This window comes from Podarcis erhardii, assembly GCF_964252035.2.
Source record: "Podarcis erhardii genome assembly, chromosome: 6".
Classification (NCBI taxonomy): Eukaryota; Metazoa; Chordata; class Lepidosauria; order Squamata; family Lacertidae; genus Podarcis; species Podarcis erhardii.
In genome coordinates, this window is record NC_138510.1 from 69414395 (window position 1) to 69434452 (window position 20058).

The following is a 20058-nucleotide window of genomic DNA, read 5'->3' on the forward strand; positions in this document are numbered from 1 at the left end:
GTTGCAACTTTAGGAGGCAGTTTAACAAGGATATAGCCTTCACATTCATCCTTACTGTTCATCCCCAGTGTTTGGAGAAGCGCACTCTGTACATATCTGCACGATTCTTCCCATAGATCAGTGTTTCACAAACTTGCATCTCCGCTGATAGACTACAACTCCCATCACCCCTAGCTAACAGGACCAGTGGTGAGAGATGATGGGAACTGTAGTCCAAAAGTAGCTGGAGACCAAAGTTTGGGGAACCCTGCCCTAGATTATAGCATCTGACAGAAGTGGCTTCACCAACTGAGGGAGCAGTCTCAGCTGCCTCAAGAGTGGAGTTTAACTGGATTCTAACAACTCTCAGGCAGCAGTGAATATCCTCTTCTTGAGCAAGCTGTTCAAGCGAGTAGATGCCCATGATATCTTGGATAAAACTGATTGTCTGGATCCATTTCCATGCCCAGTTTTGGCACAAAAGCTGCCCTGGTCACACTGATGAGTAGCATGCACTTATAGATGCTGGTAATCAATCCTTCTAGATCTCTCAATAGCTTTGTGTACTATTGACCATGGTAATCTTCTAGACTGCCTGGACTACAGTGTTTTGGTGGCTCCTTCCCTGGAAGGGCCAGTTTCAGAGGGTGGTACAGAGAGGAACCATTCTTCACAACTTTGGCATTAATACTACAGAATGCTGCTGGGTTCTATTTTCTCCCTTTTTAAAAACACGTTCTTGAAATTGTTGAATGAAGTCATTTGGAGCTGAGTGCAATCGGAAGCTGTTTATGTCTATCACTATCTTACTTTTACACCAGGAATTGCTATGTTAGGGCTTGAGATCAGTAGTGGACTAGGAAAGAGCTCAATTCTGATAAGGTGTACTTTTCAGGAAAGTGGTGTTCAACTTGTTCTGAACCAAACTCCGCTCCTCCAAAAAGGGCAGGTTTATAGTTCAGGGTATGTATGCTCATACATACAACCTTGTCATCTGAGACCCAAGCAGTATCAACAAAGGCTGGTTCACCCATTGTGAAATCCCTTCTTGGACAGAGATAGCTCAGCCACCACAGTTAGAAAGGTCCTCCTCCTCTCTAAGCGTGACTATTTCAACAATTGTATTTGGGGCTGCAAGAAAACATAGACTAAAATACAAAGTCAAGGATGCTCATTTGTACCTGTCATTGGGAACACATTGTGCCATTATTTAGAGAGTTCCACTGCTACCAGATCATTTCCAACTCCAATAGAAAGCATAAGCACTTACAAAACCTCTGCAGCTTGGGACTGGGATAACTGATAGAATGATTCTTTTATGTCAACCAGTTTATGTAGTAAGATAATATTCAATAGCTGATTTCCAGATATTTTGCTCATCCAAAGTAAAGTGGCTGGTGAAAATGAGGGGAACCTTCTCTGGAAGTGTGTGTGTTTGTGTATTTATGGAGCCTTGGTTCAGTGGAAGAGCACATGCTTTTATATGCAAAAGGTCTTGGGTCTCAGGACTGGAAAAGACTGCTGTCTGAAACCCAACAGGCTGCTAAAGAATGCAGGCATAAATACATTGAACAATGATCGGAATCTATAAGGCAGCTTCCTATGTTACACTTGCAGCCTAGTCTGATATCCTTTGGTATTTTCAGCACTTGAGGGATTTAAAAACAATGACTTTTCTTCTGCTGTTTTATTGATGGTTGGCGTTTTCTAGCATTTATTGCCCTGTTGTTATTATTTTGCTGGTTTTATTCCATAAACCACCATGTAGATTATATACTAAAGGGTGGTACATACATTTAGAAAAAAAATATGATGCAACAGGTTAATACACCCGACTCCCCTGGAACAGCAAAACACGGTCACTCCTGCCATGTTAAAATGAGTAATATGACTGAGTGAGCTCATACACAAGGCCACTTGCCACACAGAGGCTCCCCCCCCCCATTCAGTCCATTTAAAGTGCAGTCGATGATTCTATGCCTTATTAATTATTGTATATAGAAAGTCTAGTTGTGATAATTATTAGTCCTGAGTGGAACAGTGTCATCTTCGGCATATACTAGGTTATTTACTCTTGGGAATCTTACGTACAATGGGAATGTTTTGTATGTGAAAAAACCCCTATGTATTTTAATTTGAATGTTGTCAGCTTGATAGAACTACCAATTACAGAACCCAAACCAGAAGTTTCTTGTTTAAATCCAGTTTTCTTGACATCAATGATTAAGCTGTCTGTGTACTTGCCATTGGCTTAAATTAGTTCTTTCTTCACACCTGCTCTATCAAAATAGGGAAAGGGGAATGTTTAAAGGCTGAGATGTTGAAACACTAAAACAACACATGCATGCGAGGCTTTTTTTCTGTTTGGGTCTAATCAGGCATGCTGGAAATCTCTCAAGCAAAAATGACTGCCGGGTGGGAAGATGTTACAGTAATTATCTTGCTGTAAGTTGCAGAGTGGATGACATGAAGTCAGGGTGGTTTTTTGTGTGTAAACGGCCTGGTTATTTACAACCTACTTTTTCGTTTTGGAATCTGTTCATTTGTTGCTTCCTTGTTTGTTTTGCTTTTCAAATATAGAACTTAGTTTTATAGTGTAGATTCTGCCATGTTTTCTTTGTTTAAAGGTATTCATACACATTTTATCATACAGAAATAAATCAGTATTAAGTACCACTGGTCCTGCTAGCTAGGGATCATGGGAGTTGTAGGCCAAAAACATCTGGAGGGCCGAGTTTGAGGAAGCCTGCTGTAGGGAAGTTTTTAGAAATATAACTATTTGGTAGATGGGTGTGTGTGTGTGTGTGTGTGTGTGAGAGAGAGAGAGAGAGAGAGAGAGAGAGAGAGAATAAGAATATGTGCTGCCAGCAGTATACTGAGATTGCATTCCTGTCCACACTTACTCTATATTGCACTCCATGAGACTTTTAGTATAAATGCTTAGGATCCTTGGTGTTCCAGCCATGGAAAAGCTCCTTCTGTTTGCAGAGGGAATGGGTATCCAGGAAATGGTTCCTGCTGGATGAAGAAGGCAGGTAGATCATTTTCACTGATTAAGAACACATTGATACAAGTAGAGCCCTGCTAGATCAGGCTATCCAACATCCTGTTCTGATAGTGACCAGTCAGATACCTAAGGGAAACCCACAAGCAGAACTTGAGTGTAATAGTGTTCTCCCCACTTGCGATTCTCAGTAACTACGATTCCAAGGTTTACCACCCCTAGCACCCCTAGCAGTGGAAGTAGAGCATAGCCATCATGATTCTTTCCCACTCATTCCCCACGCTGTTCCAGAGAGTCCTCCTGAGAAGCATTTAGCAGGGAGCAATGGGGGCTGCAGGGGTAAGGTGGGATTGGTGAAAAAGTCACACTATATCTGTCAAATTATTCTAATTGTGTATTCCGCTATCTTGCCAGAAATGGCTCTTTTGGTAGCTAGGTGGCATATCTAGGTGGTATGAAGATGATGATGATGTTGATGTTACTGCTGCTACTACCATCGTTGCTGCTGCTCACATATAATTTTTATCATCCAGTCATTTCCCCAGAAAACCTGGTGATTCATTCTCATATATTGAATCAATGAGACTTTAATTTTATAAGGGAAATACAGGTGTAAATGTTTTCACAACCACTTCTCTGGGTACTTCTCTGTGTAACACTGCTTTTCTCTCCCCAGTGCCTACCACAGCCGAGACCATAACTCCTTCCACAGAGCTGTACAAGACAACTGTGTCAACTACAAGCACCACGCCACAGAAAATTCCAATTAGCACAACATTACCTGGGGGGAAGGGGGATGAAAGCAAAGGCCCCAAGCCACCGCCAGCAGTATCAACGACCAAAATTCCTCCTGTTACAAGCTTTTTCCCTTTGCCAGAGAGGTTCTGTGAACTTGAGGTGAAAAGGGATATAACTTGGCCTCAGACTCCAAGAGGAAACATGGTGGAACGCCCCTGTCCCAAAGGAACTCGTGGTAAGACCTTAAAACTGGATTTTCAGCTTAAATAAACATTCCGGTGTCTATATCTTGAACCCTCTTTTCCTTAGCCTCGGACTATCTTTCTTATGATCTTGGCTGCTTGCAAGGAAATGGCACCTTCAGGTTTTAAGCTGTAGAGGGCATTGGAGCCTAGGTACAGAATTACATTCCAGCCCCTTTTCAAGGACTCCAGATCATAGGTCTTTGCAACAGACAGGACTTCAGCCACACTTGCTTTCTGCTGTATTTCTCATTATGAACTCCACTTTGGATGGTTTCCAGAAAATGCTAGAGCTTTTTCTTTTTCTCTCTGTTTATTCAGTATAAAGTCTGATATTTTGTCCTGGCTTTGTTAGCATTGCTTTTAATTGGCATCATTGCCGTTTGTTACCTCATTTTCCTACAGGCTTCCTTAGTCTCTTTTAAAGCGACTTAAGTACTGAAGCCCTAAGTATTTCCCAGGTGCTTACAAAACATTTTTTAAAAAATGTACACATGCACAAGCAACTTGAACACTCTGACTTCCATTTCATTTTTCTCATCCTTTATATAGGAACAGCTTCATACCTCTGCATGGTTTCCACTGGAAAATGGAACCCGAATGGTCCTGATCTTAGCAACTGTACTTCACACTGGGTAAACCAGCTGGCTCAGAAGGTGGGTTGGAAAATATTTTTGATATGGTACCATGCCCATGATTACCAGCACAGATGCTTATGACAAACACTGGGAATGTTGCACGAGACTAAATCAAGTGCCCTTGCCACCCCAGGGCTTTAATAGGGATGTCATGATATTGCCCACTTCAAGGGTTGGGGCAAACACACTTGTGGTTTCACCATGCAAACTGCTGCTTCCGGGTTACTCTGCCTCAAGGCAAACAATGTTGGTTTCAGCCAGGTGAAAGTTAAAGCAGAGGATGTGGCAGTTATGGGGCTCTCCTAGCTTTCAACGGAGCATCTTCTCCTTCCAAGAGCTACAGTCCCACATCCTTCACAGGAAATGGTGCTGAACATCATATTTGCACCAAGGAAAAGGCTGTCTCCTCTGCTTTGATCTTTGCCTAGCTGGAGCTAAGGGATTTTTCAGCAAAGGGACACAAGCATGGAGACATTAACGGAACAGCCATTCGTTGAGCACCTGCTCTGTATTTTTGTTTTGTTTAATAAAGGGTGGTCTATAAGTAAAATGAGGCCAATTTTTAAAACACTGTGTTACTAGCAGGAAATCCCTATGAAAGTTAATAAGCATAAGAGAGGGACAGGATGGACTGTTTCTGTCCTTAGCTATCAGCTCTTGTATCCCATTCTCGTTTCCTAAATATTTGAGCTGTACTGTCACATTGACAGCCTCCGTAACTGCTGGGGTGAAAAGCAAATAAAGATATCCTATGTTACACTCCCCACCCCACAAAAGAATCTGTGTTTCAGATGGACTGCCCTGTGCTGAAACCCAGCTCTTGGAGATTGCGGGTGGGAGGAAACATCACAAACAAACTGCTTCATTTCCCACCGCTTCCTCCAAAGAAGCACAAAGGGGGAAAAAATCTCAAATGCCTGCAGAGATTGGTTGGTTTTGCTCCCTGCAAATGCAGAGCTCTCCATGCAGCACTTTATCATCCCACCACGGGATGAATGGTGGCCATTCACTCCTGGAGAAGAAAGCGAAGGCACTTGGGAAAAGGGGGCTCATTCCTTAGCCCTGCAGATCCTGGCGATTAAGAATCAAGTCTCCTACTATTTCCGTAGCCCCATTCTGCATAGAATTTGTTGGTCACACTGAAAATGTGATGGAGCATTGAGAGAGTAGAATGGAATGCTTGGAATTGACATGATAGATACATAGATAGATAGATCACCATCAATGCATATAGCACTTTACTAAATCTAAGCAGTGTTGCATATTATCTCTCATTTTTTGTGGGTGTAGGGCAGTTGTTGTTTTTTTAAGGACAAAAGAACTTTGAAAGATAAAAGAAGATGTAACAAAAAATAACCTACCTTTCTGTTTAGAAATAAAGTGTTCTAAGAGTTAAGTGGCAGTGGGGGCATCACTAAAATAATTTAAATTGTCATTTCAGATCAGAAGTGGAGAAAATGCTGCTAGCCTTGCCAATGAACTGGCTAAACATACCAAAGGACAAATCTATGCTGGCGATGTGAGTTCTTCAGTCAGACTGATGGAACAGTTGGTGGATATTCTTGATGCTCAGCTGCAAGATCTGAAGCCTAATGAGAAGGACTCTGCTGGACGGAGTTATAACAAGGTAGATACCAACCTGAATAGCCTTCTCTGGTGTGCATTAGAACAACCTGGCCTTGTGGCTTTCTTTCTTTTCTCTTGCAAAACATCTGCCTGTATTTTGCACTAGTCCTTTGAAGTAGGGCACATTTAGGGGTTTTTTTTGGGGGGGGGGAGGAACCAACAAATTCATGGAGACATGTGGATTCTGATGCTGTGTCAGAGTCCCCAAAGGCTGGTGGTACACGAGAACGGAATGTGACCATTCCCATGTGGGCAGAAGGAATTGAACGGATAATGTTAATTATACTTTAGCAGCAGCCTGAAACAGAACAATGATTAAGGCATCAATAAGAATCAGACCTGTTGTGTCCTTTGATCCTTTATAATTCTCAACCTGGGGGGGGGGGACAAACTGCGGCAGGGAAAAATGAATACTCTTCCCCCCCCCCCATGACTTTCTTACTAACGTATTTGACGTATAATACTAACGTATTAGAAGTATTTGACATACCAAGCCATGAACTAACCTTAGTGCATTGGAATGGCCTTGTCCTTCATTCACTCCCTTAAAAACCCACAGATTCATCTGGAAGTGATACTTTAACACACTTTAAGATTGTTAATTTTATCAGCAGATCTTATTTCTCCGGTTAGCATATAGGCGTTTGAACAATGATCAAGTAGTACTAATCCTATTACCCTTTAAAAAAAAATGTCTAACCTCTGATGTGTGTTTTTTGTCTTATTACCAAGCTCCAAAAGCGAGAGAAGACATGCAGGTCTTACCTTAAGGTATCTCTCCTGTGCTGTCACCTTGCTTTGTCCCTGCTTCAGTCACCTGCTGCCACGCTTTTCCCTCCTGCTGCATGTCCCTATGTATTTCAGTCTTTGATAATTGTGCACTGTGCCTTCCCCACAGCAATTGTACAAAAAAAGGTGTTGGCTTTGCACGGGTATAATACCTTCAGAAAAACCCAGTCGTAAATAATAAATCAATAATCGATACTTCCTTTCCTCCTCCTTTTATCAAAAAAAGAGCAGCCATGGAGCTTTTAACTGAATTGGAAATAAGAACAGCTTTGCTTCCTCGTGGTATTGTGCCTGTGGAAGGAAAACAAAACTGGCAATGGGCACAAATTGTTTGACACGGGAACACAGGAAGTTGCCTTATACTGAGTATAGATCCACATAGCTCAGTATTGCCTACACTGGCTGGTAGCCGCTCTCCAGGGTTTCAGACTGGGGACATTGCCAGACCGGCCTGGAAATGCTGGGGATTAAAGTCGGGACTTTTCTGCATGCAGTGCAGATGCTCTATCATAGAGCTACAGCCCTGCCCCTTGCACCTGGGTTTTGTGTTTGCAGATCTGTGTATCAAAGACTGTGTAGCCTATCTAGTGGAATCCACTAATCACTGCTGCCTCGTGACTTCCATTGGCTCAGTGGAGTTTGTGTGGCAAGAGTGTCTTATGGATTACATCCCATGCTTGTGCATGACGAAAAAACAAAAACCCCAACACATACACATGTTAAACTACCCTACATTTTATTTTATTTTTGTGCACTCTTGAATTCAGCGAGTTCTCTTTTGTGTGTGTGACACCAGGGAAGCGTGTGTGTGTGTGTGTGTGTGTGTGTGTGTGTGTGTGGAGAGTTAACAAAGGCCAGCTTTGATCATTTGAGTTACAGATACAGTGCAAACTTTCCTCATATTCTCCTGGAAGCATATCCTGTTTCCCATATACCAGGAGAGGCATAAAGATACTAAGGAACTTGGAATGTCTTGCAGGTCTTATTATGTGTATTCTGTTCTGGTTAATGTCAGTATTTCAACTGTGGTGGGATGTTGGATGAAAAACGAAAGCCTGCTGCTGATTTGTTTTGAAACATGCATTCCATATGTCTTCGTAGTTTTTTCTTTTGCAATGTTACCAATTGGTATTAAAAATAGCAATAAAAAAACCCACAAAAAAACCAAAGCAGCACAGCATAGAATAAAATCAATAATAAAAAGGCTCCTAAGAGATGTAACGTTGTCCAACTGCTTAAGAACAACTGTGCAACTGAGAGCGGAGCAGTTTATTGTTCACTCCTTTTCCTTAACCCCTTTCTCTGGAGTTACAAATCGTCCCACTTCGCGAAGGAACTAGCTAGCCATGATGAAAGCTATAACATCTGCAGAAAAGTCAACTATGGTTGGAGCTTACCAGAACTTAATGCAGAATTACACCATGGTTTCTCATCTGGGGTTAACAGGGATCCCAGTTAGTCCTAGCTGCAGACATAATATTTAACTATGGGGTATGCATCCTACCAAAGGCCGGAAGTCCTGCACAATCCCTTGGCTGGCTGTTGATTGCTTAACCATTGAACACGTTACATCTGCTCTCAGCCCAGATGACATTTTGCCCTCTGTTTTATATTCAGCTGCTGATAAAACTTTGGGGAGACCGAAGTGTGTTCAGTTTTATCAAGCGGTTTTGCAAGGAAAGGAGAGTAGGAGGTGGGGGGAACCACATGTATCTTAAATTATATCATGATAACTGCTCTCTTTTAAAGCCAGTGAGTGGGGACGCAAAGCAAAGTCTGCTGAATTGGGTTGATTTCTTTTTTACAGTTGCATTTGCAGTTCACCTTTGAAGATAAATGTCATTGGGTAAAATGTAATAACCATGTGTGTGGTTGCTACTGAAAATGTTTTGTCACTGTGATGGCAAGAATCTAGGGTTACGAGCCGGTCTTAAGTGAGGCGTTAATTCCCAATGATTTATTTGAATGAGGAGGTTGAGCACAGGCATAAATATTCTCCACTGAAATCAGTGGGGTCTCAAGCCTCCTTCACATTTTACTCTTGTAAAGGGGCAATATGAGTAGAAAGGGGCTCCTTCAGGCCCCACTCTTGCCACCCATGTATTAAGTGTGGATGTCTGAGGTGGGGGAATCCTTTGCACATAGATGTCCGGACACATAGGCTTCCAGTACCCAGAGAAGCCTACATTTGTAGGCTACCCCACATCGGAAGTCTATACTAATGGCTGGGCACGTGTACATCTGCTACATGACCCCCTCCACCTTTGTGATTATTGTTGCTACATTTACATACCATTCATGAATTCAGTTCTCTAGTGGTTGGTATTTAGCTATGTTTTACTCAGAGTATTCCTGTTGCAATTGATGTACCTAACTTAGCCATGTTCATTACTTTCCACGTGCCTACTCTTGAGTAAAACTTAATACAGCTCATAGTTTAAACACACACACAAAATCCAATTATACAAATACAACTTAGCACGTAAAACCACCCCAAAGCCAGCACAAACACAGCAGCACAAAATCAGTTTTAAACCGGCAAGGGGAAAACATTTATGTTAGCAATTTATAGGCAGCTTAATGTAAAAACAAAAAACCCTCTCTAAGCAATTTACCAAGTTGTTTAAAAACACACACAAAAACAACCAATCCATAAAACTGTAAGGCTAGAATACAAATAAGATGAAAATACATGTTGTCACTAAAAATCCATAATTGGAATACTAAAACAAAATACTGAGGAGTGCATATTGGGGGGGGGGGGGGATTAACAGTAAAAAATGCCCAAGCAAATAACTAAGCTTTTGATGGGCATCTAAAATACGTCACGATTGACATCTCCCGGATTGTGTAGGAGAGGAGGCAAGGAATTAAGCATATTTTAAAAATGTGCGTGTCCTGGAAGAATATAAATGTCTACACTTGGCACAATGCAAGTGGGCACCAGGCAAGCCTCTCTGACGAGGATGTTCTGTGTATGGGGCACCACTACCAAAAAGACCTTGCTACCTTTGGACTGTGGCATTATGGCCTGGGAATTTATTTTAACTCTCCACCTCCCTCCCCAGCCACCTTTGACAAGAAATAGTGTCATTAAAGAGCTGACTATTTTAATGTGACCAAAGAAAAGCAGCCAGTCAGACAACATTAAAAATATAAGGAGTGAATCAGGCTAATGGATGCATGCAGCCATCAGGATGCGTATATACACGCAACACGAACTGCAGCACAGTCTTAATTTCTCGCTGAGATCATTTTTAGTGGGTCTCAAATGAGCTTCCCAGTTTGGCTAAGACTAATAAAAACCTCTTAAAATTACAAATCGAAAGCTGGCTGATGCTATGCAAATGAAGCAAGTCCTCACTTCGCGACAGAGGATTCATTTGTAACTCAGATCAGAGGCTCCGATCCGTATTTCTTGGTGACTAATGAATATGGCCTCTGCAGACCAATTTCTGTTCCACTCTATTTAATGGCTGAAGCAGTATCAGTGTGAGCAGTTTGACTCTTCTATTTCCCATTAGAGAAGAGGGAAAGAAAATCCTTTCATTCCACTCCAAAAGTATCTCCCACCTGCCATTGTAGAGACTCACAATTCAGACAGAAAGAGGATATTAAGATGGATTAGGCTAATTAATTTTGCTCCTGACAATAGATAGTCCTGACCCAACTTTTTTCTATCCATTCAGGTGTGGAGCAGTGTTCTGGGTGCAACATCTTTTTATTTGTGTGACGCAGCCTGTTTGCATTTCCATTTGTTTTCGAAATCAGCCAAATCATATGTAGATATAGATATATGTGCCTAATGACACATTGTAACTAGGTAAATGGGACATGGTGATTCAGCAATCACCCACATTACGCATTAACGTAAGAGCCTCCCTTCAACTGACGAATACCGTGTTTTCACTAAAGATCCTTTAAAAAATCCTCCTAAATTGCATATTATTTTGTGAGCAACTTAATGTGAGTGTAAGTATGTGAGATCAGGCCGCAACTGATCATTCTTCAGTTCTGAATAAATGGGGAAATCCTCTGCTCCTGCCGAACTTAACGTGCACATCAGAGCCCAGTAGAGCTCTAGCCTGGCTGGAGGAACTTTAAAATTAAAGCCATGAGCCTTCCCTTTTTATATGCTTCAGTATGCTAATAATATTCTTTTTCACTGCTGCTCCAAGGCTTCTTATATCAATGCTCTTTGTTATAAGGGGAAAGCGGTAGCCTTTTGGTCTTTAAATCACCGCAAATCATGTTGACAGTTAAATATTGTAATTGTCATCAGATCATGTTAGGGACTCTCTCCTGTTGCCTTAAGGCAGTAAGGCCTAATATTTTTCTACTGAATGCAGGCTATTGTTGACACGGTGGACAACCTGCTTAGGACCCAAGCGCTAGACTCCTGGAGAGATATGAATTCCTCTGAACGAGCACATGCTGCAACCATGTTACTTGATACCCTGGAAGAAGGGGCCTTTGTCTTGGCCGACAACCTCTTAGAACCAACAAGGGTCGCAATGCCTACAGATCACATTGGTAAGTGAATACGTCTTGAAACGCTTGGCATCACACTGTGGGAAGAGTCCACCAAACCCAGTGGTTTGGGATGTCCATATATTCCACATTAGATGGAACAGTGTAATTTGCCCAATTAGAAATATATTACATGAAAATAATACAGAAACCTCTGCATTTTAAAAATGGAAAACCATTATCGATTGATGTTCTGGTTCTAGAACAGATAGCGACTAAGTTTGTAACCCCGAAAATTCCTAGTTCGATTATTTTTGGCTAACAAAATTAAGTCAAAGGACTTAGGCAAGTAACCTTTATCTTATTCTCATCTGAATTATGGAGCTAATAATGTTGGGCTACTTCTGAAGGATTATTGTAAATATTTCTGGATAAAATGTGTATGTAGTGCTTTGAACACTTTGAAAAATGTGCTACATAAATGATAGAAAATACATACATATTTTTCAGTCCTCATGGTAGAAACTCTTTCTCCTTTATACATAATCGGTTCCTAATGAATGTAGATTACTTTCAGGGACAGCGCATTGCCAACTTTGGGCACATAGCACATAGACTAAATGTTTGCATTAAACACAACTGCCTTCAGGTGAAAGTGTGTTCAGTGAGCCACGTCTCCCACAATACAAAATAGCCATGCTTTGCAGATTGCAAAATAGCTACCGACACTTTGAGCATAATTTATCATTTAAATGCTGGCAGGGAAACAAAACTATTATGTATTAGGGACATACAGGTATATCTTGTTGTGGTTAAGAAGGTTGTTGTGTATAGATGTAAAATGCCATTCTCCTTGCGCCCTTGAGGCTTATACCAGTCTACATATTAGGAGGTAGAGCACACATATGTCACAAACATTTCGAGGCTAGACCTTAAAACAGAAGAACTAATTTATGAATGGGAGAATGTCAGGTATGTGGATTTGTGAATGAGGTGGTGCATGTTTCTGTTGCTAAAGGTGGAAGCAGAGTTTGCAGATGATCAGCTGTGGAATGCTAAGGATGTCTACTGCAAAGTAAATTCATCTAGGTTAAGTGGGCCTTTGCCTGCAAAGCAAATCCCCTTTGTACCAGGCCTGGTGGGCTGGGGAGACGGATTGGCTTGAGGTGCCTCACCACCCAGTCATTGCACTGACTGCCACTATCAGCCTGCAGAGTGAGGTCAGCATGTAGAGTCTCCCCCACAATAAGCAGAAGTACCACCAATGGAAGCCATGCTCCAGGAAAGAGGAGGTGCTGAGCTGGACCTCTTCACTTGCTGGCATTGGTCCCGAGCTTGGCTGGATCACTGCATTACCTCCAGCCTGCTGCAGCAACCTGCTTTCCCCCTCCTCCAGCCATCTCCCCTGGTCGGTGTGAGAGTTGTGGATGGGTTCCACCATTCCATCACACCCTGCCCAACTAGTTGCTATCTAGTAATCATATTTCTTTCATATTTAGTTTATCTATTTACATTTATAAATATATACCCATTTTTTCCCTAGAAAAATAGCTGCTGGTACTCACCCTGCTACAGTTTTTAACAAGAACAAAAAAGAGGTGCCGTTACTGCATACTCTTGAGTAACCCCTGAAAAAAAGGACTGTCCATATCCTACCTTTCCCCAGAGTCGTGCCCATTGTTATTACCTCCACCACTCCTTTAATTTAAGTAGGTTAGGCTAAAATACAATGACTGAGCCATGGTCACCCTACAGAGATTTAAGCCTGGATGCCCCCAGTCCCATTCTGACAGTTTTAATGATCTACTCCTCTGGCTCCCTGTTGCTGAGAGATTAGGCATAGCAATAGCAAGTAGGACACAAAGACTAAAAATTCATGCATCATGGCTGTTTTGGTATCCAAAAGTTAAGCATTTCTTCCAACTAAAAACTCTTGGGACTTTTGAAGTGATCTCTCTTAGGCTCACATTAAAACCAGGTTGGCTGTCATGTTCTTTGAACTGGCGTGCTGTTGCTTTTGTGCATCTGCACTCGGGTTTGATTAAAATTTAAAGGAAAATGACTCCAATGCTACCGGTATGCATCTGTCATGTACAAGCAAGAAAATAAGCATCCCGAAAGGAAAAAAGGAAAAGGAAAACATCAGCCAAATCTGACCAGAGAAAGCAAAAACCTTCTTCTTGCTTTTTTGTCCACCTAGTCTTGGAAGTTGCAGTGCTGAGTACAGAAGGACAAGTGCAGGACTTGAAATTCCCCCAGGGCAACGCAGGAGGCAATTCTATCCAGCTCTCTTCGAACACTGTGAAGCAGAACAGCAGAAGCGGTATGTCTTTTGCAAACCATTTATTTTTCAGCTGTAGCAACTTAATTTTGGGAGGGTTTGCTGTGTTATAATAATACACCCTCAGCAACATTAAAAATAGCCAGTCGATAGCTCTCATTTGTAAATAACATTAGGCTGGCCTTTTTTCTTTCTTTCCTTCTTTTTTTTTTTTACTCGAATCAAACTTTCTGCACTAAAGCTGGGGAGGGTTAGGCTATTTAAAACATGCCATGTTACTTAAAGTGACTATAATAGCTTTCTTTTCACAGGGTTAGCAAAGCTGGTTTTCATAATTTACAAAAGCTTGGGCCAGTTCCTCAGTACGGAAAATGCAACCATCAAACTGGGAGGAGAGTTTGCTGGCAGGAACAGTACCATCGCTGTGAACTCTGACGTCATTGCGGCCTCCATCAACAAGGAGTCCAGTCGCGTGTACTTGACAGACCCTGTTCTTTTCACCCTGGCACACATTGATGTGAGTTATGGTAATGAATTAATGGGAAGGTCATAAAATCAGCAAGAGCAAAGAGCAAAGAAGGGACGGGGGTGGATCTTTCAATTTGAATTTTAAATGTCGGACTAGGTCAGAGGCACAGGTTTGTTTAAGTCTACGAACATAAAATTAAATGAGCCTGGTTCAGTGATTATTAGAACTTAAGTGTATTCTTAATGAAAGCTAATTCGGTAATCAACATGAAAATGTAAATGGCTCTAATTTGTTCCTAAGTGAAAATTAACTCTTACCTTAGCAGCAGGACAGAAAAACACCAGCTCTTATGATTTTGCTTCCTTAATGCAGCAAAATTTTAATGGAACTTAGAGCATTTTGCTCTAATTCCATACTGTCTGCTGGAGCCCATTCACTAATCATTCAGATAGGTTTTAGTCAACGAAGGAATCTGGTGCTGTTTTCTGCATTCTGCTTGACACTAGGTTTAACTTCTCTGTGCTTGAACTAGTCAGGTGTTAGTATTCCGACTCAACATCAGGAAGAACTTTTTGACAGTAAGAGCTGCTCAACAGTGGAACAGACTCTTTAGTTGTTATTTTTTAGCAGAGGTTAGATGTCCATCTGTCATGTATGATCTAGTTGAGATTCCTGTATTGCAGGGATTTGGACTAGATGACCCTCAGAATCCCTTCCAATGCTACGATTTTATTTTCCCAGCTGAGATTTTCCATTTCCCAAAAGACAAGACTCTTAAAAGACAAGACCAGTTTTTCAGTTCAGTTTAATCTGAATTATTATGTCTAGTGATCCTTTAGACTGGATGGAAATTGAGAAAAGGAAAGTGAATTCGTTAGTAAATCCTCAATTATTCAAGAAGCCCTTTAGAGAAACTTCATGTATCTACTGCTGCAGGATCGGCAGAAATGGCCACAAGTGCACAGTATGAACATTGAACAGCAAGCTAGGAAACTGATTGATTAAAATTAGATCTATAGTAATGTGGATTGCACTTTGGCGTATTTTAAACTATTAAACCCACTTTATAACTAGGTGGTAGGCTTGTTCAACATGTTCTTGTCGGGTTTGCTAATGCTGGCTACAATCCACCACAGTCTATCCTAGGTCACCTTAATTGCTGTTTAATGGTGTATGAACCTATGCCCCTTATTCAATAGTGCTCCAAAACAGCAAACCACAAAAATGTGGAGAATGTAATCCAAATTGTATTCTATGCCCATTGCGCCATACTTGTCATTTCTGGGTTTACAGTTCTAATTTTCTTTCATCCTGGTGTTTTGCAGACCAAGAATTATTTCAATGCAAATTGTTCCTTCTGGAACTACTCTGAACGGACTATGATGGGCTATTGGTCAACTCAAGGATGCAAGCTGATCGACACAAATAAAACGCATACCACGTGTGCATGTAGCCACCTAACCAATTTTGCAATCCTTATGGCACATAGGGGAATTGCGGTAAGGAACAATGCCTTTAATCGGCAACCAAATGACATTTAGAAAACCCACTTTAACTTCTCTATGTTTGAACTATCTATATAGTCGGATGTTAGTATAATTTCAGAATCCTTCTGGACATCTCATTTCACAGTATTCCAAATATGACCTTTGTGTTCCATAGGTTCAGATGTAAAATGAAGAAAAAGAATGTGTCTGTTCATCTCCTTATATTTAATGCTGAATGCCATTTCATTAAAGGAACTCAAATATACAGTCATCCCCTATCATTATATACCAATATTTTCTGCTTTCTAGCAGTTTTAAGTTCTCTGACATACTCATGCTTTCTCAAAGCATTTTGTAGATTTCTGATAGGATTGCAGTTAAGACTGATTACTTGAAAACCCTGCAAATTCACATTGGGACTGGTTAACTGTTGACAAAGAGATTGATATTTACACCCTTCAAAAGCATACTTAAAAGGGAAGTGTGTATTCTGCTCTGCATTCTCTAGACCCACGTATAAGGTATCTGGATGGCATCAGTTCTGAGGGAAAATCAAAAACTACCAAGAACTATAAAGTACAAGTTCTTCTAGATGCTACTGAACTACAGAGCCATGGAAATGATAATAAAGAATGTTAATTTTCCCTTACCTGGCCATGAGCTGTGTCACTGGCCAAGGAGCCTGACAGCCTCACCTACTCTAACTGGATCACACAATGAGAGTCATTCATCCATTCCATTTATGGAACATATGGTTTATACTGAAGATCTCTCGTTTCCTTAAATTTCCTTTAATGTCCTGAACAATGCTTTATTTGTGCATTCAATATAGAAATTATGTTTTCCCTCCCCTGCCCTCCTTCCGGAACATCGCTTAGGCTTAAAATGTGGCATGTTATTGGAAATAATAATAATAATAATAATGTTTAAATATTTATTATTTATTGTTTAATGTTTAAATATTTATTAATAATAATAATAATAATAATAATTATTATTATTATTAATAATAATAATAAATATTTCAAAGTTACCGGTAGTTCATCTCCACTGTTTAACACTGTAACTGCCAATGAACAGGCTGTTGTGCTGTCCTTTGAACAAAGTTGGAATTTCTAAGTGTTAGCGACAAACATATTTTAGTTTTGTATTGATCAGTGACCACACTAATTTTCTTTACTCTTCATCATTTCCAGTACAATGGAATGCATGGTTTACTCCTCACTGTCATCACCTGGGTAGGGATTGTCATTTCCCTTGTCTGCCTGGCAATTTGCATCTTCACTTTCTGTTTCTTCCGCGGCCTTCAAAGTGATCGAAACACAATTCACAAGAACCTTTGCATCAACCTCCTCATTGCAGAATTTATTTTCCTAATAGGCATCGATAAGACGGAGTACAAGGTAAGCCCTCTATGTTTAACACACATCTGAAGATACCTCACTGAAAGGAATGGTAGCAGTAAAGTATTTGATGGCCAAAAGAAGTTTCTCAGTTGTCTGCTTTTTTGATGCAACATTTAGCCATTTACTCCATGGACGGGTAGGTTACTCAGGAAATAATGGCAGGCAGAGAAAAGGTTGAACAACTAATGTCTGAAACTTCTCATTTAGATGCAAAGATGGAACTATCTCATTCCGCTCAAGAGCATTGAGATTTTGCATGGAAAATGAGTTTACCACTATATATGGCTTAGAATTTACTATGCCACAAAGACTTACACCAGTTTAGATTAAACAACAAAAAATATTGATGCCATAGAAGGTACAGGAGGGTCCGCTGGCACCCACAGGTGTTGCGTTGGCGACCTCTGTTGTAGAGAAAGCAAGAAAACATGCCTGTTCAATGTTGTTAAGCTGGGAACCAGTAGAAGCTTAATAAGCCTGCCAGAGAGTTTCTTGTCAGGTATTGTTTAGCATTTAAGCCACCTATTGACCAACAAGTTTTTCCTTCAATATTGTGTGTGTATTAGGGAGGGAGGGAGATCATAGGTGTACAAGTGATGACAATTCAGATTGATGTATGGTAGTTTCCGTTATTTATGATCATTGTTCAAGATCATTTACTGTAATCCAGTGGAACAGATTCTGCAGCTCCATTGGGACTAAGGAAGCAGTTAAATGCTTAACTCCCTGTTGGCTGCAGTGGGTTCTTAGATAAACCTGCCTCTTGTCCGGTAGGTGTACCTAGCGCCCCCAGATACAGGAGAATGTTACACAGAAATAATACACTCCTATCCTTAAGAGATAGAAAGCTATGGAATTCTTTTCCTTTGTGTGTCTTCACTTCTCATTTCAGATTAGCCTTTTCCTAAATCTCAAGGCATAAGGCTGAACCTATGGTTTTTCTAAAATAAGCTGCCCTTAGAATTGAGTCAGTCGGTAGGATTTTGTTCTGCACTCATTTACAGAGGGTGGCTAGTGATATGATAGCAGATCTTCCTAAAAATAGAAAAAGCAACGATATTTGATATTTAAAGGGAAATGGAATATTCTGACAGAGGCATAAGAATTTTCAACAGAAGGTATAAATAATACATCTAGTAGCTGGGGCTCTTTATCTTCTTGTACCAAATCATCTGCAATATGAGCCTTACAGCAGAGTGTTAACATTGCGCTACCAAAAATTAATGGACTGCTTGCCACACTTGATATTCCATTGCGTCAAAGAATGCTAATAGGCACATACTTTCCATATCTTAACTCACAGAGTGCAAGAGAGTAGAAGCTGCAGCTACTGGGAACACAATACAGTTTTCAGTAGTTATGAATATGAAGTTTTATGTTTGGGGGGGCAGTGTGTGTGTGTGTGTATTGGGGGGGGGGTTCAATTACTGCATATACTGTATGCTGCCATTACAAACCAAGCTGTTAACATCCACATTATTTCGTTTTCTGAATACATCAGATGAAGTGGGAAGGTTGAAAAGTGTTGCACCTTGCATTTGATTGTTTCTTTTTCTTTGCAGATTGCATGCCCAATATTTGCAGGCCTCTTACACTTTTTCTTCCTGGCAGCCTTTGCCTGGATGTGCCTAGAAGGGGTGCAGCTCTATCTCATGTTAGTAGAAGTATTTGAAAGTGAATATTCTAGGAAGAAGTACTACTATGTTGCTGGCTACCTCTTTCCTGCCACTGTTGTTGGTGTCTCGGCAGCTATCGACTACTCCAGCTATGGAGCGCAAAATGCGTAAGTAATTGCTAGTGACCTGAGTGTTTCAGGCGATTTATTTATTTTTTAAGCGTGTTAGCTGTCAGAGCCCCTGACAGACTAAAATAGCACCAGAAAGCTTTATTGGTATGAGAATGGCAAGGCTGTGTGCAAATTCCAATCAGGTCTTTTGTAATTTTCTAGGTTCAGAGAATATGTACCCTGGAGAGGCAAGATTCTAAATTACCACCTTTCTTTTTAACACAAAAGATTGACCCGAAACAAATTGGGAGAAAAAGTAAATAACTTTTTGGGCCTCCAATGAATATTAAGTAAAATAAAACAAAATAAAATTCTACTTTACTTAAAAGTATCTGGTTTGCTTTAACCCCCCTGCCCTAGTTTTAAGCTAACACTTCGTTAGATTTCTTTGTTCAGCATGCTTTCTAGCCAGTTCTCTTTCTGTAGAATGATAGTGCAGTGTTTCTGCCCCAGTGGTTCACTTTGATAATATTTATCGGGAAAGAATCGGATTAAAATTAGCCCAGTTTTCTCTTTGTAAAAAGTAGGGATATTTATACAAAGTGACAGAAGGTAGACCCCCCAAATATATATATATATATATATATATATATATATATATATATATATATATATATTTCTGAGGGTTTATGTTGCTAGAGGCATAAATGTGCCTTCCAATAGAGTTTGTCCTTTGATGAAATTAGTTACAGTATGGGCAGATACTGTTGGAATACAAGCAAGCTGCTTGATTCTGCTGTTGATGGAAGACAAACAAAACCAATTCAGTAGGGAGCTGTGCTATATGAAAACTGAATCAGTAAGTGAAGTGAGTCCCGATAAACTGATGCCTAATTTAGTTTAATCCTGTTTGGGTTTTTTTTGTTTTAACTATTAAATTTGCAGCAGCGGGTCTGAGGCATTTTGTTTGCATTATGCTGCTCTGCAGGAGAAGAAAAAATATGACATTTAATCATTTTCTGAGTTGGCGTTCCTTGGGGATAGTCAAGTGATGGACAGCTGAAAGCATGTTTTAAATGCACAAAGAAAAGCTGTGTGGGGAGAGGGGGGCCCACATATATACTTTTGCCTGGGTTCACGGCCTATACCAAATACTAACCCAAAAGGAAGCAGAGTTGCTTAATCAAATACCAGCCTTTTGTG

General features: G+C 40.6%; 1 protein-coding gene across 23 annotated transcripts in view; it reads left to right on the forward strand.

Moving 5' to 3' along the window:
* ADGRL2 (adhesion G protein-coupled receptor L2) overlaps window positions 1-20058 on the forward strand; it is a 249524-nt gene that overhangs the window by 202315 nt on the left and 27151 nt on the right. For 19 of the 23 annotated variants that reach the window (XM_081865672.1, XM_081865664.1, XM_081865663.1 and 16 more), the window contains 10 exons: window positions 3660-3956; window positions 4516-4619; window positions 6043-6228; window positions 6960-6998; window positions 11366-11549; window positions 13687-13809; window positions 14079-14284; window positions 15562-15735; window positions 16920-17126; window positions 18692-18912. In XM_081865672.1, coding sequence (XP_081721798.1) covers window positions 3660-3956; window positions 4516-4619; window positions 6043-6228; window positions 6960-6998; window positions 11366-11549; window positions 13687-13809; window positions 14079-14284; window positions 15562-15735; window positions 16920-17126; window positions 18692-18912 — 1741 coding nt within the window. The remainder of the gene's footprint in view (window positions 1-3659; window positions 3957-4515; window positions 4620-6042; window positions 6229-6959; window positions 6999-11365; window positions 11550-13686; window positions 13810-14078; window positions 14285-15561; window positions 15736-16919; window positions 17127-18691; window positions 18913-20058) is intronic. The other 4 variants (XM_081865670.1, XM_081865677.1, XM_081865659.1 and 1 more) reach the window with 1 other exon arrangement.